General features: G+C 43.1%; 2 protein-coding genes across 4 annotated transcripts in view; one reads left to right on the top strand and one right to left on the bottom strand.

Moving 5' to 3' along the window:
- The window catches only part of LOC139583317 (myelin-associated glycoprotein-like), a 29,190-nt gene extending 17,578 nt beyond the window's left edge, over positions 1 to 11,612 (bottom strand). The window contains exons 1-7 of one of the 3 annotated variants that reach the window (XM_071414261.1): positions 11,392 to 11,612; positions 3,944 to 4,330; positions 3,511 to 3,816; positions 3,109 to 3,375; positions 2,577 to 2,670; positions 2,409 to 2,469; positions 1,533 to 2,248 (exon numbers count right to left, since the gene is read on the bottom strand). In XM_071414261.1, coding sequence (XP_071270362.1) covers positions 2,018 to 2,248; positions 2,409 to 2,469; positions 2,577 to 2,670; positions 3,109 to 3,375; positions 3,511 to 3,816; positions 3,944 to 4,330; positions 11,392 to 11,440 — 1,395 coding nt within the window. In that variant the 5' untranslated portion in view covers positions 11,441 to 11,612 and the 3' untranslated portion in view covers positions 1,533 to 2,017. Of the gene's footprint in view, positions 1 to 1,532; positions 2,249 to 2,408; positions 2,470 to 2,576; positions 2,671 to 3,108; positions 3,376 to 3,510; positions 3,817 to 3,943; positions 4,331 to 11,391 lie in introns of those variants that run through there. The other 2 variants (XM_071414263.1, XM_071414262.1) reach the window with 2 other exon arrangements.
- LOC139583332 (myelin-associated glycoprotein-like) overlaps positions 1 to 25,160 on the top strand; it is a 99,220-nt gene that overhangs the window by 52,098 nt on the left and 21,962 nt on the right. The window lies entirely within an intron of this gene.

Here is a 25,160-nt window from a genome sequence, read left to right as displayed (position 1 = left end):
ACAAAAGCAGTATCCCTTCTAGACAAAACACTCTTCAACCTGCCCAAGGTCTTCTGGGAGAAGGAGACCTCCCCCAACAAGTGGAGGGAGAGCTGAAGGCCAGGGTCAGGAATTGAAAGGTGGAGGGACCAGATGATTCAGAGAGAGAAGAGAGAAAGTATTGACTATTGGACACTACACTGTGCTGATGCTGCAATATGGTGGGGATGGGGATATGGTGGGACTGACAAAAAAGGGACGAACAAGCTCATTTCAGTTTTGTGGAAACTGCTTTGCCTATATGTGGGTAAAATGTATGAAAATACAATGAAACGATGTGCCTGCATGCAGATCAGGCTACCACTCACTATCAATGGATATATGAGTAGGTAGTAGGTGATAAAACAGAATGAATCTTACTGCTGCTTCCATGACATAGACTGACCATGTGAATCCAGGTTAATGCTATGATCCCTTATTGTAGTCACTTGTTAAATCCACTTCAATCAGTGTAGATGAAGGGGAGGAGACAGGTTAAAGAAGGATTTTTGATCCTTGAGACAATTGAGAAGTATATTGTGTATGTGTGCCATTTAGTGGGTGTTTGGGCAAAACAAAAAAATTGCCTTTGAACGAGGTGTGGTAGTAGGTACCAGACGCACTGGTTTCAAGAACAGCAATACTGCTGGGTTTTTTCACTCTAAACAGTTTCCGGTGTGTATCAAGAATGGTCCACACCCCAAAAGACATCCAGCCAACTTGACACAACTGTAGGAAGCATTGGAGTCAACATGGGCCAGCATCGCTGTGGAACGCTTCGACACCTTGTAGAGTCCATGCCTCGATGAACTGAGGCTGTTCTGAAGACAAAAGGGGTTTCAACTCAAAATTTGGAAGGTGTTCCTAATGTTTGGTATACTCAGTCTCTTCAGAAAGTACCCCTTGACTTATTCCACATTCTGTTGTTTTACAGCTTGAATTAAAAATGGATTAAATAGCATGCCCATAACACGGTGCAGTCATCACCATGCTTGAAAATATGAAGAGTGGTACTCAGTGATGTGTTGTGTTGGATTTGCTCCAAACATACACTTTTTATTCAGGACATAAAGTTCAGTTATTTGCTTTTTTTTTGCCGTTTTACTTTAGTGCCTTATTGCAAACAGAATGCATGTTTTGGAATATGTTTATTCTGTACATGTTTCCTTCTTCTCACTTTGTCATTTAGGTTTGTGTTGTGGAGTAACTACACTGTTGTTGATAGATCCTCGGTTTTCTCTAATCACAGCTGTTAAACACTGCAACTGTTTTAAAGTCACCACTGGCCTTATGGTGAAATCAGTGGAGGCTGCTGAGAGGAAGACAACTCATAATTATGTCTGGAACGGAGAAAATGGAATCAAACACATGGAAAATGTGTTGGATGTATTTGATACAATTCCACCTATTCTGTTCCAGCCATTACCAGTAACACAACATCTCAATCTAATCCATTTTAATGAGGAATGTAAAATGTTGGACCAATAAGACCAAAGGATTTCATGGAAATTGAATGTAAAGGTTTTTATTACAGTGCAATTAATAAACAACCTTATATTCAGTCTCAATTGTTTCTTTGATTTAACATTCAACATAAAAACTGACACAATAACCTCTAAATAGATACAAACTGAAAAGAGATGATATTGTTATTCTGGTAACTGCACAAAAGATGCAGAGAAACAGTGACTAGTAGATGTTAACACCATTCTGCCATCATGTAGACTTACTGCACCAACTTCCTGTCTTGTATCAGACCACAGTCTTTCTAACTAACTGTGTCTTCTCTCCTCAGTCATCATTGACTTTATATGGTTTTAAACTACCTTCAGTAGGCTAGTTGAACTCAGCAGTTCCTCTATACTGGAACCCATTAAACAGATGCTCTGTGAACTCAACACTAAAAATAAAAGGTCTAAAATAAAGATTAGCCTACATCATCATATCAACACTACAGTAACAGTTAAACACTTTTCATCCCAGCAAATTCTACAAATATTCAGATATTCAAAGAGAACACAATTATAAATGTAACAAAAGTATCAATATAAAACGAATACACAATGACAATACTGTACATAAAAAGACTTAAAACCCATTGGCAAAATACATAAAATGCACCTCTTTTATTGTCTTGTGCATGAAGCCCATCTAGGTTGTTAAGTGGTGGTTCCTGGTTCCCTCTACCGACCCTGGCCTGGTTAGAGCACACTGTCCCAGCCGGGGAGTTCTGTGGAGAGAACACAGAGAAAGGAACAGTTGTCAGGACCGACACTTCAGAAGAATAATGACTTCATAGTTACAGTTGGTTACACAACACAGTATTCATTCAATTATTCCTTAAAAACACATTCTAGATGGGTTTTAAAAGTTTATTCTAAAATTCCCACCTGTCCCTGTGAAAGGTCTGTCATGTCAAACCCACTGGGGAGTCTAGATGTTCTCCTCCTCCTGGAAGACAAGAATAAAGGTCTTTTGACATCATTTAGGTTTTCATATACAAAAGCACAATCAGTATGATAAATATGTTTAAATTGAGGATGGGAATATCTTTTTACCATGCAAATAATACGATCAGGCTGAAAAGGAAAATCAACCCCAAGGTTTTTCCTACAATCTCAAAAAACTTTGGGGAAACAGGCTCTTCGTGCCCTGTAAATAAAACACATTGTCTAACATTACAATTTACACACACTGTAGATGTACAGATGTAAGGTCTTAATTTATCCAGTATTGTTGCAGCGAAATAATCCTCCAGTAAAAGGATTTGAACGTTTCCTCCGTAATGTTGTTCCATTGGTGGTGAGGCTATTAGCTGGACAAAATAAGGCTACATGAAAAGTGGAATACTGTTAATTTAAGACGTTTTAGTGCAGATTTCTGGTGAATATATGCAAATCACAAATCTTATCTGTGATTCCCACAATGCAATAAACTTCTAAGCAACAAAATAGTGATCAAATTAAGATCCTAAAACCGTATCATACCTAGACACATATAGCAGGCATGTAGAAGTATATCTCTTCTACATCTATCTATATCTATAATATTCTTAATGTTGTGTCGTATTGAATGTGCCAATGCTTCTACCTTTAATAGCCAGCTGCACTTCCTTTGACTTCCCACAGCCGTGACTATTTCTTGCTTCACAGTAGTACAGTCCTCCATCACCAACAGTCACATTGAGGGTGTAACTCTGTCCAGATGCTACCTGTGCTGGTTTACCCTCACTGATCTGGAACCAGGTGAAGTTTGTCACAGGAGGGTTGGCTGTACTGCTGCAGGTCAGATAAACACAGCTGCCCACTGATACTGGATCAGCTGGACTGATGGAGGCCGAGGTGTCCTTAGGAGAGACTGAGGGAGAGGTGTTCATTTAGAATGTATCTGATATGGTATATTGAATAGTCTCATCAAAACCACTTTATTACAATCATCAGTGAAAACATGATAGAATGATCTATTCTACAGGAACCAGTCACTAAATCGTACATGAAACGTGAAGCATCATGTTATGTTCAGCTGTCTTGTTGCTTGCCCCTACTGGGTAGACTGCAGTACAAGTGATGTTCTTCTCATGATGAAGGTATGATGGAGCGAAGGTCACCGTGGAGAGAACTGATTTGGTTTGGTCTGGATTCTCTTGCAGTTGGTTCTTAGGTGTGAACTGTGTTGGGAGAGTCCATGTCAGCTCAGGGGGGTGTTCGGGGCAGGGAGCGACAGCAGAGCAGTTCAAACTGACAGGGGTCCCTTCCTTCACCTCACCTGAGACAGTAATTATGGGACTGGAAGGCAAATCTGTAATACATTGTAGATAAATATATTTTACACTAATAGTTAAACTGTCCACTTGTTCTACTCTTATCTTTGATGAATGGAATATAAACTGGAAAAATAGTTGGTTAAGAGTTAAATAGTCTCTTACCCCTGACAACTATATCAACAGACTTTCCAATGTCTGTTGCTTTGAATGGTTGACTCTCAATCCTGAAGAAGTATTTATTAGTGTAACTGGTGGTTACATTGAAGAAGACTGTGGTGCAGTTCTTCTGGGACATGTTTCCAGTTATCTTCCCTTGATATCTGTTGACAGTCTCACTACTGTTAAATATCACATTGTCCGGATGCCCAAAAAAGTATGGGCTTTCTTTAATCCACACTCCAGAGGTTGGTATTGTGCTGTTAAATGTGTACTTATTTTGGTCAGGAATATCAAATGAACATGGGATTTGCACACAGGAGCCAGTCAGTACATCCAGTCTATCTGGCATTGTGGTGTTCAAACCATTTTGACCAAAACAGACCAAAACACCTGCAACATAAAATACAACATCAGGGAGGTTCTGATATATTTTCAGTTCAGTCCAATGATATGTATTAACCCTAGATGACTGTAGGGAATGCTGATTGGAAGCAACTGCACAGCCATCTTGTTACTCCTCCTCCATTGTAATTTTTTTTTGGAAGCCATAGAAATGCATTTATTAATGTCTACATTTGTTTTTGACAAGTATATTCTATTACAGACACCTTAATGCAAACTTTTAAATAATGTTTGTGATCTGCAACACTTCCTTCAGCAGAGAGACACTGCCCTTGCTCCATCCAATGTGTGCATATTGTAATTCGCCAAACTGGTATTATCCAATAACTACTTCATCTTTGAGTCAGACTTTTTCCTTCAAATTCGGGGTGTAGCCATGGGCTCCCCCTTTCCTCCAAACTATGCAAACCTGTATGTGGAACAATTTGAGGAAGCACTCATTTACAAAACAGAGACACACCCCCTACTCTCTAAAATCATCTCATGGAATAAATACATAGATGATGTCTTTGTGCTCTGGGAAGGAAGTCAGCAGGAACTAAATTAATTCCAAACTCTGCTAAACGAGAGCTCTGAATATCTCAAATTCACCATGCAGACTGTTGAGAGAAAAATAAACTACCTGGACTTATAGATCATCAAAGAGAATGATGCATTACATACAGACTTGTATACAAAGCCAACAGACCTAAATACCCTGCTACGTGGGGATAGTATTCATCCCCTTCCCCTCAGGAATGGTCTACCATGTAGCCAGTTATAAAGGATTAAACGAATCTGTGGCCAACAGTCAGACTTTGACAGCAATGCTTAGAAAAAAAGAAGAGGCTACAGGGAAAAAACTATTGATGATGCAATGAAGAAAATATCTCAAAATCGAAGAGAGGAATTGCTAAAAACTAAACCAAAGAAGAAAAACAACTATTTTGCACTAAGTACACCAAGTGTTCAGAGAAAATGAAAGCAATCCTGAAAAATCACTGGCATATTCTGCTATCAGACAAAAAAATGGCACACCTTTTCAAAGACCCCCCACTGGTGGTCTATAAGCATGGTCGCAATATTGGGGATAGCTTAGTGAGATCTGACCTGCCCCCTGAGCCCACTCAGACACTCTTGACACCCATTCCAAATGGGAACTACAAATGTGGCTCATGCTCACAGTGCAATAGCACTACCAAAACATTATTCTTCAGACACCCACATACAGGTGGAAAAATCCCTGTTAGGGGTATCATCTCTTGCAAGATAAAGGGAGTAATCTATCTCATCACATGTTCATTTGGGAAAGCCTACACATTACTAACAAAAAAACATTTAAAACCATGCATAGCTGAAGACCGCAGCTAAATCAGGTGTAAGAACACTGATTATCCAATAGCAGCTCACTTTGTTGAAGCAACACAGGTTGATCCCATCTCCTCCCTCAAATACACAGGTATTGAGCATGCTGCTCTACCAAGGAGAGGAGGTAACATGGAGATCCTACTACTACAGAGGGAGGACTACTGGATTTCCTGTTTAAAAACATTGACCCCTATTGGTCAGAATATTGACTTTGATCTCAGGCCATTCTTATAAACAATTATTTTTATGAAGAAGTCTTATAAATGAATATATTCTTTCTACAGCTTATCAGCGTAGAACCAACATGTTCCCCCTGTTGATGATACTTATTACGCATTATGGATGTACCAGAAGATTACATTTCAACTGTCACGTTCCTGACCTGTTTTCTCTTGTTTTGTATGTCTTTATTGGTCAGGGCGTGAGTGTTGGGTGGGCAGTCTATGTTTTCTATTTCTATGTGGGGTTTTGTGTTCGGCCTGGTATGATTCTCAATTAGAGACAGGTGTGTATCGTTTGTCTCTGATTGAGAGTCATACTAAGGCAGCCAGGGTTTCACTGGTGTTTTGTGGGTGTTTGTTTCCTGTGTTAGCGTTTGGGCCACACAGGACTGTTGCAGGTTAGTCACGTTTGTTGTTTTGTTTATTTGTAGTGTTTGTTGGTTTGCCATTAAAATCATGAATACCTCCTACTCCGCATCTTGGTCCGATCCATGCTCCTCCTCGTCTGAGGAGGAGAACGACATTGACAGCCGTTACAGAAACACCCACCAAACCAGGACCAAGCGGATTGGAGAAGGAAGGCAGGAACAAAAGCAATGGAGAGAAGAGGAATGGACATGGGAGCAAATACTCAACGGAGAAGGACCCTGGGCTAAGGTGGGAGAGAATCGCCGCTCTCGGGAGGAGAAGGAGGCAGCCACAGCCCAGGAGCGCTGGTATGAGGAGGCAGCACGTAAGAGAGGCTGGAAGCCCGAGAGGCTCACCCAAAAATTTCTTGGGAGGGGGATAAAGGGGAGTGTGGCGAAGCCGGGTTGGTTACCTGAGCCAACTCCCCGGGCTTACCGTGGAGTGAGAGGGCGTCGTACTGGTCAGACACCGTGTTATGCGGTAAAGCGCACGGTGTCCCCAGTACGCGTGCTTAGCCCAGTGCGGGCTATTCCACCTTGCCGCACTGGGAGGGCTAGGTTGGGCATCGAGCCGGATGTCATGAAGCCGGCCCAACGTATCTGGCCTCCAGTACGTCTCCTCGGGCCGGCGTACATGGCACCAGCCTTACAGGTGGTGTCCCCGGTTCGCCTGCATAGCCCAGTGCGGGCTATTCCACCTCGCCGCACTGGCAGGGCTACGGGGATCATTCAACCTGGTAAGGTTGGAGAGGCTCGGTGCTCAAGAGCGCGTGTCCTCCTTCACGGTCCGGTATATCCGGCGCCACCTTCCCGCCCCAGCCCAGTACCACCAGTGCCTACACCACGCACCAGGCTTCCAGTGCATCTCCAGAGCCCTGTTCCTCCTCCCCGTACTCGCCCTGAGGTGCGTGCCCTCAGCCCGGTACCTCCAGTTCCGGCACCAAGCATCAGGCCTATTGTGCGTCTCAGCCGGCCAGAGTCTGCCGTCTGCCCAGCGGTGCCTGAACTGCCCGTCTGCCCAGCGGTGCCTGAACTGCCCGTCTGCCCAGCGGTGCCTGAACTGCCCGTCTGCCCAGCGGTGCCTGAACTGCCCGTCTGCCCAGCGGTGCCTGAACTGCCCGGCTGCCCAGCGCCGTCTGAGCCATCCGTTTGCCCAGCGCCGTCTGAGCCATCCGTTTGCCCAGCGCCGTCTGAGCCAACCGTTTGCCCAGCGCCGTCTGAGCCATCCGTTTGCCCAGCGCCGTCTGAGCCATCCGTCTGCCTAACGCCGTCTGAGCCATCTGTCTGCCTAACGCCGTCTGAGCCATCTGTCTGCCTAACGCCGTCTGAGCCATCTGTCTGCCCAACGCCGTCTGAGCCATCTGTCTGCCCAACGCCGTCTGAGCCATCTGTCTGCCCAACGCCGTCTGAGCCATCTGTCTGCCCAACGCCGTCTGAGCCATCCGTCTGCCCAGCGCCGTCTGAGCCATCCGTCTGCCCAACGCCGTCTGAGCCATCCGTCTGCCTAACGCCGTCTGAGCCATCTGTCTGCCCAACGCCGTCTGAGCCATCTGTCTGCCCAACGCCGTCTGAGCCATCTGTCTGCCCAATGCCGTCTGAGCCATCCGTCTGCCCAGCGCCGTCTGAGTCATCCGTCTGCCCAGCGCCGTCTGAGCCGTCCGTCTGCCCAGCGCCGTCTGAGCCGTCCGTCTGCCACGAGCCATCAGAGCCGTCCGTCAGTCAGGAGCCGCCAGAGACGCCAGCCAGTCAGGAGCCGCCAGAGACGCCAGCCAGTCAGGAGCCGCCAGAGACGCCAGCCAGTCAGGAGCCGCCAGAGACGCCAGCCAGTCAGGAGCCGCCAGAGACGCCAGCCAGTCAGGAGCCGCCAGAGACGCCAGCCAGTCAGGAGCCGCCAGAGACGCCAGCCAGTCAGGAGCCGCCAGAGACGCCAGCCAGTCAGGAGCCGCCAGAGACGCCAGCCAGTCAGGAGCCGCCAGAGACGCCAGCCAGTCAGGAGCCGCCAGAGACGCCAGCCAGTCAGGAGCCGCCAGAGACGCCAGCCAGTCAGGAGCCGCCAGAGACGCCAGCCAGTCAGGAGCCGCCAGAGACGCCAGCCAGTCAGGAGCCGCCAGAGACGCCAGCCAGTCAGGAGCCGCCAGAGACGCCAGCCAGTCAGGAGCCGCCAGAGACGCCAGACAGTCAGGAGCTGCCAGAGACGCCAGACAGTCATGAGCTGCCCTCCGGTCATGAGCTGCCCTCCGGTCATGAGCTGCCCTCCGGTCATGAGCTGCCCTCCGGTCATGAGCTGCCCTCCAGTCATGAGCTGCCCTCCAGTCATGAGCTGCCCTCCAGTCATGAGCTGCCCTCCAGTCATGAGCTGCCCTCCAGTCATGAGCTGCCACCCAGTCCGGAGCTGCCGCCCCTTATCCCGGAGCTGCCGCCCCTTATCCCGGAGCTGCCGCCCCTTATCCCGGAGCTGCTGCCCCTTATCCCGGTGCTGGCCCTTATCCCGATGCTGCCCCTTCATTTAGGTTGGTTGAGTTGGAGGGTGGTCATTGGGAGGGGGATACGGAAGCGGGGAGTGACTATGGTGGGGTGGGGACCTCGCCCAGAGCCTGAGCCACCACCGTGGTCAGATGCCCACCCAGACCCTCCCCTAGACTTTGTGCTGGTGCGCCCGGAGTTCGCACCTTAAGGGGGGGGTTATGTCACGTTCCTGACCTGTTTTCTCTTGTTTTGTATGTCTTTATTGGTCAGGGCGTGAGTGTTGGGTGGGCAGTCTATGTTTTCTATTTCTATGTGGGGTTTTGTGTTCGGCCTGGTATGATTCTCAATTAGAGACAGGTGTGTATCGTTTGTCTCTGATTGAGAGTCATACTAAGGCAGCCAGGGTTTCACTGGTGTTTTGTGGGTGTTTGTTTCCTGTGTTAGCGTTTGGGCCACACAGGACTGTTGCAGGTTAGTCACGTTTGTTGTTTTGTTTATTTGTAGTGTTTGTTGGTTTGCCATTAAAATCATGAATACCTCCTACTCCGCATCTTGGTCCGATCCATGCTCCTCCTCGTCTGAGGAGGAGAACGACATTGACAGCCGTTACATCAACAACATTTAATGAAATTGGAAACAATATATGAATGAATGAATATATTTGAAATTAAATTAAACAATAATGTATGTTAATTAAATTAAACAATAATGTATGTTAATGATAACAATAGCCTAATATATTCAATATGCTGTAAACTATTCTTTTGACAGTTTTACTCAATTCATTCTAATTAACCTCATAACTATGATTGTTACGGCTCTCGTTAGTGGAAAGAGTGGACCAAGGCGCAGCGTGGTAAGTGTTCATGATTCGTTTATTCAAGAAACACTCAAACAAAATAAAAGCAAAAAACAAAGAAAACAGACTTTCCCACCCGAGTCACACCCTGACCTAACCAAACATAGAGAATAACAAGGATCTCTAAGGTCAGGGCGTGACAATGATACACCCCTCACTATTGTCATTGGATGCACTATTTGCACTGTTTGTCTACATAACCTGGTTCAATCATTCATGACTTTACCCTGAAGAAGGCACAGTGATGCCGAAACGTCGGTGTTTTACCCAATAAATTACTGGGAGTTTATATATATAGAGTGTGCAACTCTCTTTGTTTTTATAGCTTACAGTGTATTCACCATTAGTCAGCACCTCTACAATAAGTAATTTTCTCAGAGTGTGCTCCAGCTTATGCTTTTTATATGACCTGAACATAACAAATAAAATAAAAAACATGTAAAGATATTAAAGTATTTTCTTTATAGAGTACTAACTTTTCTGTCCCATCTACAACAAAATACTTAAATACATGTAATTGAGTCCTTGAAACATTTTATTGAAATACTGTAGAATTCCATTAATTCTTATGGAGGACTGCTTCTTCTGGGGAGTACCATATATAGAGACCGGTGGATTTAAAGTCTCTCATTGGCCGTTACATAGCATCATCGGTCAGGCATTTTTTATTGACATCACTGGTACAGTCTCTCCCAATAATAATAATATTATCTTATGTGAATGTACAGGTGATTTTTCAATTGGTTGGTATGTTGTCAAGGAGTGAGGTGACATGTGTTTGTGAGCAGAGGACCACTAGTTTGAGCCCGGTATGGTGACAGGAACAGTGGTGGAAGCTATACTGTTAACCGCACACTGACGTCGGTTTCACACGCACATACAGTGACATGAAACAGTATTTACCCCTTTCCCGTTCTCTATTTTTTTTTATATACTGAATGTTATCAGATCTTCAACCAAAACCTATTAGATAAAGGGAACTTGAGTTACCAAATAACCCCAAAAAATTATAGCTATTAATTTATATCATTAACAAAGTTCTGCATCAACCAATTCCCCCGTGTGAAAAATAAATTGCTCCCTTACACTCAATAACTGGTTGTGTCACCATTCCAAAACACACAATCAAGTCAGCATGAAAATTTATATAAAGCAACAAATTTAAAGTTTTGTAATGGCCTAGTCCAGACCTAATCCCAATTGAGATATTGTGACAGGACTTGAAACGAGCAGTTCATGATTGAAAATCCACAAATGGCGCTGAGTTAAATCAGTTCGCATGGGAGAGTGGGCCAAAATTCCTCCACAGCAACGTGAGAGACTGATCAACAACTACAGGAAGTGTTTGGTTGGAGTCATTTCAGCTAAAGGAGACACAACCAGTTATTGAGTATAAAGGGGGCAATTACTTTTTCACACAGAGGCATTGGGTGTTGCATAACTTTGTTTATGAAATAAATGAAATAAGTATGTCATTGTTGTATTTTTTGTTCACTCAGGTTCCATAGATCTAATATCAGCTTTTGATTGAATATCTGATAACATTCAGTATCAAAAATTACGCAAAATAGTTTTTCACAGCAGAGTTTAAATCCAGACTATTAAAATAGTCAGGTGGTCAGGTATTAAATGTAAACTTTTCTACACAACTAAAAAGCTGGAATATAGCACATCCCATGAAATATAATGACTTGTGGTTATTCCTTTATGTCTGATTCATAACTAGTTGTTGTTGTGTGGAAGACTCACCTGACATAAAGAGGACAATGAGAAAAAACATGTTCTCAGGACAAGCCATGTGAGAACTCACACACTACTGATCACCTGAAACAGTACAAACATACACTTACTGGTAGAGTAGCTTAACTCACACAACACATTGCATTGAACCATCTCCATATCAAATACACTATGTCCTTCAGTTGTGAAGATAATACATGAACAAACAGCAGTACTTTAGAACATATTGAATCTCATTACTCATAATCCATTTCCTTTAATTTATTTTGAACATTCAAATTTACAGAAAATATATTGAAGAAGTCGATACTTGCCTTAGATAACGTAAACTGTCTACAGTAGAGACTGTCACACCCGTAGTGTGGTCTGACAAACTAATGTAGTGAAATTCATGTGGCATATCTCACATCTCATCACTGACGTACTTCCTAATAATTGTATGAGATTTTATTTTAAAAGAATACTACGGTATTTAATGTTCCTCTTTCGGGGTAGGACAGGTCACCACATTTTGATACGGGCCCCCAGTCTGCTCCCAATAAATTGTTAAAATAAACTTTTGGCAGCATAACCATCTCCCTCTCCCGTATCTCCCAGGCTTGAATGGGAATATCTGTGGGATTTTTAAAAAATTGTTACATTATGAACCAAAATCCACTAATAATTCATTCAAATTAAAAAAGGAAAAGTTTATTTTGAGTTCGATACAAAACATATGGTTGTCACATTATGTTTCAACATGAAAAACAGACTTGGTATGAAACAGAGTAACTGTAATTGGTAACTGTAACTGTAAGTGGTGTGTGATTCTCACACACCACTCAACTTCTCCTACACCAACTTCCTCTTTGAAGTCTATTTGCAAAGAAGAGCCTGGTGGGCTGGAAGCCACAGAGACACTCTTTTCACTCCACTTGGATACGGAATTGACTTTTTTGTAGCAGTATATGAGAATTTATATAGCAGGTTAGGAGAATTAACGCAGCATGTTAGGAGACTGAGGTTAAGGTTAGGTAAAAGGGTTAGGGTTAGGGAAAATGCTCTCCTAACCAAGGTTGCACAACCACATTTTGGACCCTGCGCTTACTTTCCTGCATTTCAACACATTTTGCCATTGTGCAGAGGAAAATTTGCAATTTGATTATGCTATTCTACACATTTTGCAATGAGGCAGTTATAAAGCTAAATTCCCTGCTATTCAACACATTTTTCCATGAAGTCGATGGAAAAGGTTTCAGTTTTAAAGCTTATTTCCTGTAATTCTACTCATTTTGCTATCATATGCTATCTGGGGCTGTTTGGTAATCTGTCCCTGCTCCTAACCTGCAACCAAAATGATTTGGCGTGAAAATAGTGTGTCCCGTGTGCAACAGGAGAGAGCCAGCGACCTGCAGGGCAATGGGTGGCAGGGTAGACATGGGCCCTCTCTTTGACGGTCAAGTCTAGATGGGATAAAGCTTTAGTCAAGTTGAAGTTGTATTCTTTTTGCATTTTAGCTAATCCTAACCCTTTTCCGTACTTTCATCTAATCATCATAACCTGATATGTTAATTATCCTAACCTGCTGCATAAATTCTGCTAAACTTGCTAGAAAACAAAATTTTGACAAAAGCTGTATCCCTTCTAGACAAAACCATCTTCGACCTGCCCAAGGCCTTCTGGGAGAAGGAGACCCAGGAGCTGAGGGTGTACTTTACCCAACAGGTGGAGGGAGAGCTGAAGGCCTGGAGGACAGGATCAGGGATTGAGAGGCGGAGGAACCAGATGATTCAGAGAGAGAAGAGAGAAAGTGTTGACTATTGGACACTACACTACACTGATGCTGCAATATGGTGGGGATGGGGATATGGTGGGACTGACAAAAAAGGGACCAACATTCTCATTTCAGTTTTGTGGCAAATGCTTTGCTTATATGTGGGTAAAATGTATTAAAATTACATGTCTGCATGCATTTTAGGCTACCACTCACTATCAATGGATATGTGAGTTGTTATTAGGTAATATTTTTATTTAATTTAACTAGGCAAGTCAGTTATGAACAAATTCTAATTTATAATGACAGCCTAGGAACAGTGACTTAACTGCTTTGTTCAGGGGAAGAACAATACATTTTTACCTTGTCAACTTGGGAGATTTGATCTAGCAACCTTTCGGTTACAGGCCCAACGCTCAAACCACTAGGCTACCTGCCGCCCCAATAGATCAGAACCAATGTCTAGCAGTATCTTACCGTCATCTTGCATACAAGTATACATTGACATCAGAAGGTATTCATACCCCATAATTTTATTTTTATTTTTTATTTTACCGTTATTTTACCAGGTAAGTTGACTGAGAACACGTTCTCATTTGCAGCAACGACCTGGGGAATAGTTACAGGGGAGAGGAGGGGGATGAATGAGCCAATAATAAACTAAATAATAACAAAGTGAAAATATGTTTTTAGACATTTTTGCAGATTTATGGAAAATGAAATACAAAAATATCTGATTCATGTAAGTATTCACACCCCTGAATCAATACATGTTAGAATCACCTTTGGCAGCGATTATAGCTTTGAATCTTTTTGGGAAAGCCTCTCAGAGCTTTTCACATGTGGATTGTACAATAGTTGGACATTATTTTCAAAATTCTTCAAGCTCTGTCAAGTTGATTGTTTCATCATTGCTAGCCATTTTCAAGTCTTGACATAGATTTCTACACCGATGTAAGTCAAAACTGTAACTAGGCCACTTAGGAACATTCAATGTCATCTTGGATAACAACGTTGCTGTATATTTGGCCTTGTGTTTTAGGTCATTGTACTGCTGAAAGGTGATTCTCTCCCAGTATCTTTTGGAAAACAGACTGAACCAGGTTTTCCTCTAGAGTTCTTTTAATGCTTAGCTCTATTCCATTAAATTTTATCCTAAAAAACTCCCTTGCCGATGACAAGCATACCCATAACCTGGTGCAGCTATCACCATGCTTGAAAATACGAAGACTGGTAATCAGTAATGTGTTGTGTTGGACTTTCCCCAAACATAACACTTTGTATTTAGGCCACAGACTTAATTTCTTTACCCAATGTTTGGCAGTTTGGTGAAATCCTTAATTGTTTTTTTCCTCTCCGGCAACTGAGTTAGGAAGGACACCTGCATCTTTGTAGTGAATGGGTGATAGAGCATCATAAGTGTAATTTATAACTTCACCATGCTCAAAGGGATATTCAATGTCAGATTTGTTTTCTTTTTACCCATTTACAAATGGTGCCTTTTTTGTGAGGCATTTGAAAAGATCACTGGTCTTTGTGGTTGAATCTGTTAGAAATGCGCTGCTTGACTGAGGGACCTCACAGAAAATTGTATGTGTGGGGTACAGAGATGAGGTAGTCATTCAAAAATCATGTTAAACACTAGTATTGCACACAGAGTGAGTCCATGCAACTTGTGACTTGTTAAGCAAATCTTTACTCCTGAAATTATTTAGGCTTGCCATAGAAAAGGTGTTGAATACTTATTGACTCCAGACAGTTCAGCTTTTAATATTTTTAATTATTTATTTTTTCAAATAGGTTTCAATTGTTTCTTTGATTTAACATCCAACATAAAACTGACACAACATCTTCTAAATAAATATAAACTGAAAATATATAATATTGTTATTCTGGGAACTGCACAAAATATTAAGATAAACAGTGACTAGTAGATAGAGTTAAGACCATTCTGCCGTCATGCAGACTTACTTCACCAACTTCCTGTCTTGTATCAGACCACTGTCTCTCCAACTAACTGTGTCTTCTCTCCTCAGTCATCATTGACTTTATATGGACTTAAACTGCCTTCAGTTGGCTAGTTGAACTCAGCAGGTCCTCTATACTGGAACACATTAAACGGATGCTCTGTGAACTCAACACTCAAAATAAACTGTTTAAAATAAACAGTAGCCTACATCATCTTATCACCACTATAGTGGTGTCTGAAATTCCTAAAGATTTGGAAAGCGGCCGCAGTCATCCCCCTCTTCAAAGGGGGAGACACTCTAGACCCAAACTGTTACAGACCTATATCCATCCTGCCCTGCCTTTCTAAAATCTTCGAAAGCCAAGTGAACAAACAGATCACCGAACATTTCGAATCCCACCATACCTTCTCCGCTATGCAATCTGGTTTCCGAGCTGGTTCACGGGTGGACCTCAGCCACTCTCAAGGTCCTAAACAATATCATAACCACCATCGATAAAAGACAGTACTGTGCGCCGTCTTCATCGACCTGGCCAAGTCTTTCGACACTGTCAATTACCGTATTCTTATCGGCAGACTTAACAGCCTTGGTTTCTATAATGACTGCCTCGCCTGGTTCACTAACTACTTCTCTGAAGAGTTCAGTGTGTCAAATTGGAGGGCCTGTTGTCCGGACCTCTGGCAGTCTCTATGGGGGTGCCACAGGGTTCAAATCGTGGGCCAACTCTTTTCTCTGTATATATCAATGATGTCGCTCTTGCTGCTGGTGATTCTCTGATCCACCTCTATGCAGACGACACCATTCTGTATACATCTGGCCCTTCTTTGGACAATGTGTTAACAAACCTCCAAATGAGCTTCAATGCCATACAAAACTCCTTCCCTGGCCTCAAACTGCTCTTAAATGCTAGTAAAATGAAATGCATGCTCTTCAACCGATCGCTGCCTGCACCCGCCTGCCCGACGAGCATCACTACTCTGGACGGTTCTGACACCTAGGTGTCTGGCTAGACTGTAAACTCTACTTCCAGACTCACCTTAAGCATCTCCAATCAAAAGTTAAATCTAGAATCGGCTTCCTATTTCGCAAGAAAGCCTCCTTCACTCATGCTGCCAAACATACCCTCGTAAAACTGACTATCCTACCGATCCTTGACTTCGGCGATGTCATTTACAAAATAGCCTCCAACACTCTACTCAGCAAATTGAATGCAGTCTATCACAGTGCCATCTGTTTTGTCACCAAAGCCCCATATACTACCCACCACTAAAACCTGTATGCTCTCGTTGGCTGGTCCTCGCTATACATCCATCGCCAAACCCACTGGCCCCAGGTCATCTATAAGTCTTTGCTAGGTAAAGCTCCACCTTATCTCAGCTCACTAGTCACCATAGCAACACCCACCCGCAGCACGTGCTCCAGCAGGTATATTTCACTTGTCATCCCCAAAGCCAACACCTTCTTCGGCCGCCTTTCCTTCCAGTTCTCTGCTGCCAATGACTGGAACGAATTGCAAAAGTCCCTGAGGTTGTAGACTTATATCTCCCTCACTAACTTTAAGCGTCAGCTATCAGAGCAGCTTACCGATAGCTGCAGCTGTACACAGTCCATCTGTAAATATCCCATCCAACCAACTACCTACCTCATCCCCATATTTGTTTTTGTTTTTCTGCTCTTTTGCACACCAGTATTTCTACTTGCACATCCTTATCTGCACATACAGTCGAAGTCGGAAGTTTACATACACTTAGGTTGGAGTCATTAAAACTCGTTTTTCAACCACTCCACAAATTTCTTGTTAACAAACTATAGTTTTGGCAAGTCGGTTAGGACATCTACTTTGTGCATGACACAAGTAATTTTTCTAACAATTGTTTACAGACAGATTATTTTACTTATAATTCACTGTATCACAATTCCTGTGGGTCAGAAGTTTACATACCCTAAGTTGACTGTGCCTTTAAACAGCTTGGAAAATTCCAGAAAATTGTCATGTTTTAGATGCTTCTGATAGGCTAATTGACATCATTTGAGTCAGTTGGAGGTGTACCTGTGGATGTATTTCAAGGCCTACCTTCAAACTCAGTGCCACTTTGCTTGACATCACGGGAAAATCAAAATAAATCAGCCAAGACCTCAGAAAAAACATTGTAGACATCCACAAGCCTGGTTCATCTTTGGAGCAATTTCCAAACGTCTGAAGGTACCACGTTCATCTGTACAAATAATAGTACGCAAGTATAAACACCATGGGACCACGCAGCCCTCATACCGCTCAGGAAGGAGATGCATTCTGTCTCCTAGAGATGAACGTACTTTGGTGAGAAAAGTGCAAATCAATCCCAGAACAACAGCAAAGGACCGTGTGAATATGATGGAGGAAACAGGTACAAAAGTATCTATATCCACAGTAAAACGAGTCCTATATCGACAGCAAGGAAGAAGCTACTGCTCCAAAATTGCCATAAAAAATCCAGACTACGGTTTGCAACTGCACAGGGGGACAAATGTCGTTATTTTTTGAGAAATGTCCCCTGGTCTGATGAAACAAAAATAGAACTGTTTGGCCATAATGACCATCGTTATGTTTGGAGAAAATGGGGGGAGGCGTGCAAGCCGGAGAACACCATCCCAACCGTGAAGCACGGGGGTGGCAGCATCATGTTGTAGGGGTGCTTTGCTGCAGGAGGGACTGGTGCACCTCACAAAATAGATGGCATCATGAGGTAGGAAAATTATGTGGATATATTGAAGCAACATCTCAAGACATCAGTCAGGAAGTTAAAGCTTGGTCGCAAATGGGTCTTCCAAATGGACAATGACCCCAAGCATACTTCCAAAGTTGTGGCAAAATGGCTTAAGGACAACAAAGTCAAGGTATTGGAGTGGCCATCACAAAGCCCTGACCTCAATCCTATAGAACATTTGTGGGCAGAACTGAAAAAGTGTGTGCGAGCAAGGAGGCCTTCAAACCTGACTCAGTTACACCAGCTCTGTCAGGAGGAATGGCCCAAAATTCACCCAACTTATTGTGGGAAGCTTGTGGAAGGCTACCCGAAACGTTTGACCCAAGTTAAACAATTTAAAGGCAATGCTAACAAATACTAATTGAGTGTATGTAAACTTCAGACCCACTGGGAATGTGATGAAAGAAATAAAAGCTGAAATAAGTCATTCTCTCTACTATTATTCTGACATTTAACTAACCCAAGACAGGGATTTTTTACTTGGATTAAATGTCAGGAATTGTGAACAACTGAGTTTAAATGTATTTGAATAAGGTGTATATAAACTTCCGACTTCAACTGTATCTATTTAGAATTTATCTTGTCAGTTTTTATATTGAGTGTTAAATGAACAAAACAATTGAGGCTGAATTTATGGTTGTTTATATATTGCACTGTAATAAAAACCTTTACATTCAATTTCCATTACATCTTTTGGACTATTTGGTCCAACATTTTCCGTATCTCATTAAAATGGATTACATTTAGATTTTGTGTCACTGGTCTACACACAATGTGGAATTATGTTTTTAGACATAAAATTGAAAAGATGAATTGTCTCAAGTCAATATGTATTCAACACCTTTTCTATGGTAAGCCTAAATATGTTCAGGAGGAAAGATTTGCTTAACTAGTCACATGAGTTGCATGGAATCACTCTGTGTGCAATACTAGTGTTTAACATGATTTTTGAATGACTACCTCATCTCTGTTCCCCACACATACAATTATCTGTTAGGTCCCTCAGTCAAGCAGCGAATTTCAAACAGATACAACCACAAAGACAGGGATCTTTTCCAATGCCTCACAAAGAAAGGAACCTGTTGGTAGATGGGTAAAAATAACATACATTTGACATTGAATATCCCTTTGAGCATGGTGAAGTTATTAATTACACTTTGGATGGTTTATCAATACACCCAATCACTACAAAGATACAGGCGTCCTTCCTAACTCAGTCGCCGGAGAGGAAAGCAAACGCTCAGGGATTTCACCCACAGGAGGTTGTTGGCACCTTAATTGAGGAGAACGGGCTCGTTGTCACGTTTCTGACCTTATTTCCTTTGTTTAGTCTTTGTTTTAGTTGGTCAGGACGTGAGCTGGGTGGGTATTATCTATGTTGTCTGTTACTATGTGGGGTTTCTTGTTTGGCCTGATGTGGTTCTCAATCAGAGGCAGGTGTTGGTCATTGTCTCTGATTGGGAACCATATTTAGGTAGCCTGTTTTGTATTGTGGGTTGTGGGTTATTGTCTATGTCTATACGTTGGTTGCCTGTGTCTGCACTTTCGTTATATAGCGTCACGTTCGTTTTGTTGTTTTGTAAGTTTGTTTAGTGTTTTGTCTTCGTTTAATAAATCAAGTATGTATTCATCAAACCACGCTGCGCTTTGGTCCGATCCTTACTCCACAGACGAGGAGGATTACAAAGTTCGTGACACTCGTGGTAATTAAACACCCGGTTTCCATGTGTTTTATTCCATTCCATTTGCTCCATTCCAGACATTATTATGAGTTGTCTTCCCCTCAGCAGCCTCCACTGATTTCACCATAAGGCCAATGGCGACTTTAAAACAGTTACATAGTTTAATGGCTGTGATAGGAGAAACTGAGGATAGATCAACAACATTTTACTTACCCCACCATACTAACCTAAATGACAGAGTGCAAAGAAGGAAACATGTCAGAATAAAAATATTACAAAACATGCATTCTGTTTGCAATAAGGCACTAAAGTAAAACTGCAAAACATTTGGCAAAGAAATGCACTCTTTGTCCAACACAACATATCACTGAGTACACTCTTCATATTTTCAAGCATGGTGAAGGCTGCAATATGCTATGGGTATGCTTGTCATCAAGTGTTTTAGGATGAAAATAAATGGAATAGAGCTAAGCACAGGCAAACTCTAGAGAAAAACCTGGTTCAGTCTGATTTTCAAAAGACACTGGGACACAAATTCACCTTATAGAAGGACAGTAACCTAAAACAAAAAGCCAAATATACACCAGAGTTGCTTACTATGACAATATTTAATGTTCCTAATTGTCCAAGTAACAGTTTTGATCGGCTTGAAAATCTATGGCAAGACTTGAAAATGGCTGTCTAGCAATGATCAACAACCAATTTGATAGAGCTTGAAGAATTTTTTAAAGAATAATGTGCAAATATTGTACATTCCAGGTGTGCAAAGCTCTTCTAGACTTACCCAGAAAGACTGATTCTAATGTAACAATTTCACTTCCGTCCCTCTCCTCGCCCCTACCTGGGCTTGAACCAAGGACCCTCTGCACACATCAACAACTGCCTCCCACGAAGCATCGTTACCCATCGCACCACAAAGTCACAGCCCTTGCAAGATTGAATCCTACTAATATTGAATCCTACTACACTAGCTCCGATGCTCGTCGGATGTGGCAGGGCTTGCAAACCATTACGGACTACAAAGGGAATCCCAGTGGCGAGCTCACACAAGCCTACCGGATGAGCTAAATTACTATGCACGCTTCGAGGCAAGAACCACTGAAGCATGCATGAGAGCACCAGCTGTTCTGGACGATTGTGTGATCAAGCTCGCCCATAGCCGATGTGAGTAAGATCTTTAAACAGGTCAACATTTACAAAGCCGCATGGCCAGACGAATTACCAGGATGCGTACTCCGAGCATACACTGACCAACTGGCAAGTGTCTTCACTGACATTGTCAACCTGTCCCTGGCCGAGTCTGTATTACCTACATGTTTCAAGCAGACCACCATAGTCCCTGTGCCCAAGAACACCAAGGTAATCTGCCAAAATGACTACCGACCCATAGTACTCATGTCTGTAGCCAGGCTGGTCATGGCTCACATCAACACCATCATCCCAGAAACACTAGATCCACTCCAATTTGCATACCGCACCAACAGATCCACAGATGATGCAATCTCTATTGCACTCAAAAATGCCCTTTCCTACTTGGACAACAGGAACACCTACGTGAGAATGCTGTTCATTGACTACAGCTCAGCGTTCAACATCGTAGTGCCCTCAAAGCTCATCACTAAGCTAAGGACCCTGGGACTTAACACCTCCCTCTGCAACTGGATCCTGGACTTCCTGATGAGCCGCACCCCAGGTGGTAAGGGTAGGCAAAAGCACATCTGCCTCTCTGATTCTCAACATGAGGGTCCCTCAGGTGTCCGTGCTTAGTTCCCTCCTGTACTCCCTGTTCACCCATGACTGCACGACTCCAACACCATCATTAGGTTTGCCGATGACACAACAATGGTAGGCCTGATCACCGACAAAAATGAGACAGCCTATAGGGAGGAAGTCAGAAATCTGTCAGTGTGGTGCCAGGACAACATCCTCTCCCTCAACGTGATAAAGACAAAGGAGATGATCGTGGACTACAGGAAAAGAAGGGCCGAGCGGGGCTGTAGTGGAGCAGGTTGAGAGCTTCAAGTTCCTTGGTGTCCACATCACCAAGAAACTATCATTGTCCAAACACACCAAGACAGTCATGAAGAGGGCACAACAACACCTTTTCCCCCTCAGGAGACTGAAAAGATTTGACATGGGTCCTCAGATCCTCAAAAAGTTCTACAGCTGCACAATCGAGAGAATCCTGACTGGTTGCATCACCGCCTGGTATGGCAACTGCTCGGCCTCCGAACGCAAGGCGCTACAGGAGGTAGTGCGTACTGCACTGTACATCACTGGGACCAAGCTTCCAGCCATCAAGGACCTCTATACCACATGGTGTCAAAGGAAGGCTAATATTAGATAAATGCAACCTGAATAAATTAATAATACAGCAATTACATACTTATTTCATTTATTTCATTAACAAAGTTATGCAACACCCAATGCCTCTGTGTGAATAAGTAATTGCCCCCTTACTCTCAATGACTCCAACTATACAATTCATGTAGTTGTTGATCAGCCTCTCACATCGCTGTGGAGGAATTGTGTCCCACTCTCCCATGCAGAACTGCTTTAACTCAGCGACATTTGTGGGTTTTCAAGCATGAACTGTAACAATGTCTCATTTGGGATTAGGTTTGGACTTTGACAGGCCATTCCAAAACTTTCAATATGTTGCTTTTATTACATTTTCATGTAGATTGTGTGTTTTGAAATGGTGGCACAACCAGTTATTGAGTGTAAGGGGGCAATTACTTTTTCACACAGGGGAATTGGGTGTTGCATAACTTTGTTAATTCAATAAATAAAATAACAATACTTTGAGGTTATTTTTTAACTCAGGTTCTCTTGATCTAATATTAGGTTTTGGTTGAACATCTGATAACATTCAGTATAAAAAAAAATCTAAAATACAGAAAATCAGAAAGGGGGAAATACTGTTTCATGTCACTGTATGTGCATGTGAAACCGACGTCAGTGTGCGGTTAACAGTATAGCTTCCACCACTGTCCCTGTCACCATACCGGGCTCAAACTAGTGGTCCTCTGCTCACAAACACATGTCACCTCATTCCTTGATGACATAACAACCAATTGAAAAAAATCACTTGTTCATTGAAATAAGTTAATCTTGTTATTATTGAGAGAGACTGTACCAATGATGTGTATAAACCCTGGATCGCTGATGCTATGTAATGGCCAATGAGAGAATTTGAAATCACCGGTCTCTATATATGGTACTCCCCAGAAGAAGCAGTCCTCCATAAGAATTAATGGAATTCTACAGTATTTCAATAAAATGTTTCAAGGACAAAATGTAATGTATTTAAGTATTTTGTTGTAGAGGGGGACAGTAAAGTTATTACTCTATAAAGAAAATACTTTATCTTTACATGTTTATTTTTTATTTGTTATGTTCAGGTCACATAAAAGGCATGAGATGGAGCACACCCAGAGAAAATTACTTATTGTAGAGGTGCTGACTAATGGTGAATACACTGTAAGCTATAAAAACAAAGAGAGTTGCAAACAAAATAAAATAAAATAAAAGTTTATTTGTCACGTACTCCGAATACAACAGGTGTAGTAGACCTTACAGTGAAATGTTTACTTACAGGCTCTAACCAATTGTGCAAAAAAGGTATTAGGTGAACAATAGGTAAGTCAAGTGTCACGATCGTCGCAAGGAATGGACCAAGCTGCAGCGTGAATCACCTAAATGACCCACCCTAGTCACTATCACGCCCCAACCAACATAGAGAATAAACAGCTCTCTATGGTCAGGGCGTGACAGTACCCTCCCCCCAAAGGTGCGGACTCCGACCGCAAAACCTGACTCAATAGGGGAGGGTCCGGGTGGGCATCTACGATGAATGACACAGGACGTCGCGGGCGGCCCTGGTGCGGGGCGAAGTACCCACTCCGCTCGCAGATACTTCATCCTCCATGGCGGCTCTGGTGCGTGGATCGTCGTCGGAGGCTCCGAACTGCTGACTGTCGCTGGAGGCTCCGGACCGCCGACCGTCGCTGGAGGCTCCGGACAGCCGACAGTCGCTGGAGGTTCTGGACCGCGGACCGTCGTTGGAGGTTCCGGACTGTGGCCCGTCGTTGGAGGTTCTGGACTGTGAAACGTTGCCGGAAGCTCTGGACTGGTAACTGTCACCGGAAGCTCTGGATTGTGGAGGCGCACTGGAGACCTGATGCTTGGGACCGGTACAGGTGGTACCGGGCTGATGACAGGCACCTCAGGGCGAGTGCGGAGAGGAGGCACAGGACGTACTGGACTGTGGAGGCGCACTGGAGGTCTAGAGCGCAGAGCTAGCACAACCCTTCCTGACTGGATGCTCACTCCAGCCCTGCAAGTGCGGGAAGCTAGCACAGGACGCACTGGGCTGTGAAGGCGCACTGGAGACCTGATGCGTGGGACCGGTACAGGTGGCACCGAGCTGATGACACGCACCACGCCCGCTCTGCAGCGCTCTCAATGCCAGCACCCCTCTCCGGAATCTTGCGTCGAGCTCCTCACTCGACTCCCTAACTGGCTCTGGTTCACTCCTCGGCTCCGCCGACTACTCCATGTGCCCCCCCCCCCCCCAAAAAAAATTGGGTTTCTGTGGCCTTCCTCCCCGACGTCGTTGCTGTCCTCTCATGCTCCTAGGCGACTCCCCTGCGCACGCTGCTTGGTCCTTTGTTGGTGGGATCTTCTGTCACGATCGTCGCAAGGAATGGACCAAGGTGCAGCGTGGTAGGCGTACATATTCCTTTTAATAAATGAACACCGAACAAAAAAATCTACGAACGAAACGTGAAGCTACTGGTGTGCACACAGGCAACTATCTGTAGACAAGATCCCACAAACACAAATGGGAAAAATGGCTACCTAAATATGATCCCCAATCAGAGACAACGATAAACAGCTGTCTCTGATTGGGAAGCACACCAGGCCAACATAAACCAATAATCACCTAGATGACCTAGTCACTATCACGTCCCAACCAACATAGAGAATACACAGCTCTCTATGGTTAGGGCGTGACATCAAGAAATAAAAACAACAGTAAAAAGACAGTGAAAAATAACAGTAGCGAGGCTATATACAGTAGCGAGGCTATAAAAGTAGCGAGGCTACATAAAGACACCGGTTAGTCAGGCTGATTGAGGTAGAATGTACATGCACACTCTATTTATATAAAAACAAAGAGAGTTGCACACTCTATATTGTATATAAACTCCCAGTAATTGATTGGGTAAAACACCAACGTTTCGGCATCACTGTGCCTTCTTCAGGGTAAAGTCATTAATGATTGAACCAGGTTATGTAGATAAACAGTGCAAATAGTGCATCCAATGACAATAGTGAGGGGTGTGTCATAGTTATGAGGTTAATTGGAATGAAATGAGTGAAACTGTTAAAAGACAATAGTTTATAGCATATTGAATATATTAGCCTATTGTTATCATTGAAATTAGCATAAGATTAGCATCAACATACATTATTGTTTAATTTAATTTCACTTGTATTTAATTGTTTCCAATTTCATAAAATGATGTTAAAATGTAATATTTTGGTTCATCCATAATGCAATATAAGCATCATCAACAGGGGGAACATATTGGTTGTACGCTGATAAGCTGTAGATAGA

The sequence above is a fragment of the Salvelinus alpinus genome, chromosome 8 (genome assembly GCF_045679555.1).
Source record: "Salvelinus alpinus chromosome 8, SLU_Salpinus.1, whole genome shotgun sequence".
NCBI classification, from domain to species: domain Eukaryota; kingdom Metazoa; phylum Chordata; class Actinopteri; order Salmoniformes; family Salmonidae; genus Salvelinus; species Salvelinus alpinus.
The sequence above is the reverse complement of the archived record's forward strand: the minus strand, read 5'-3'. Positions and strand labels throughout refer to the sequence as shown.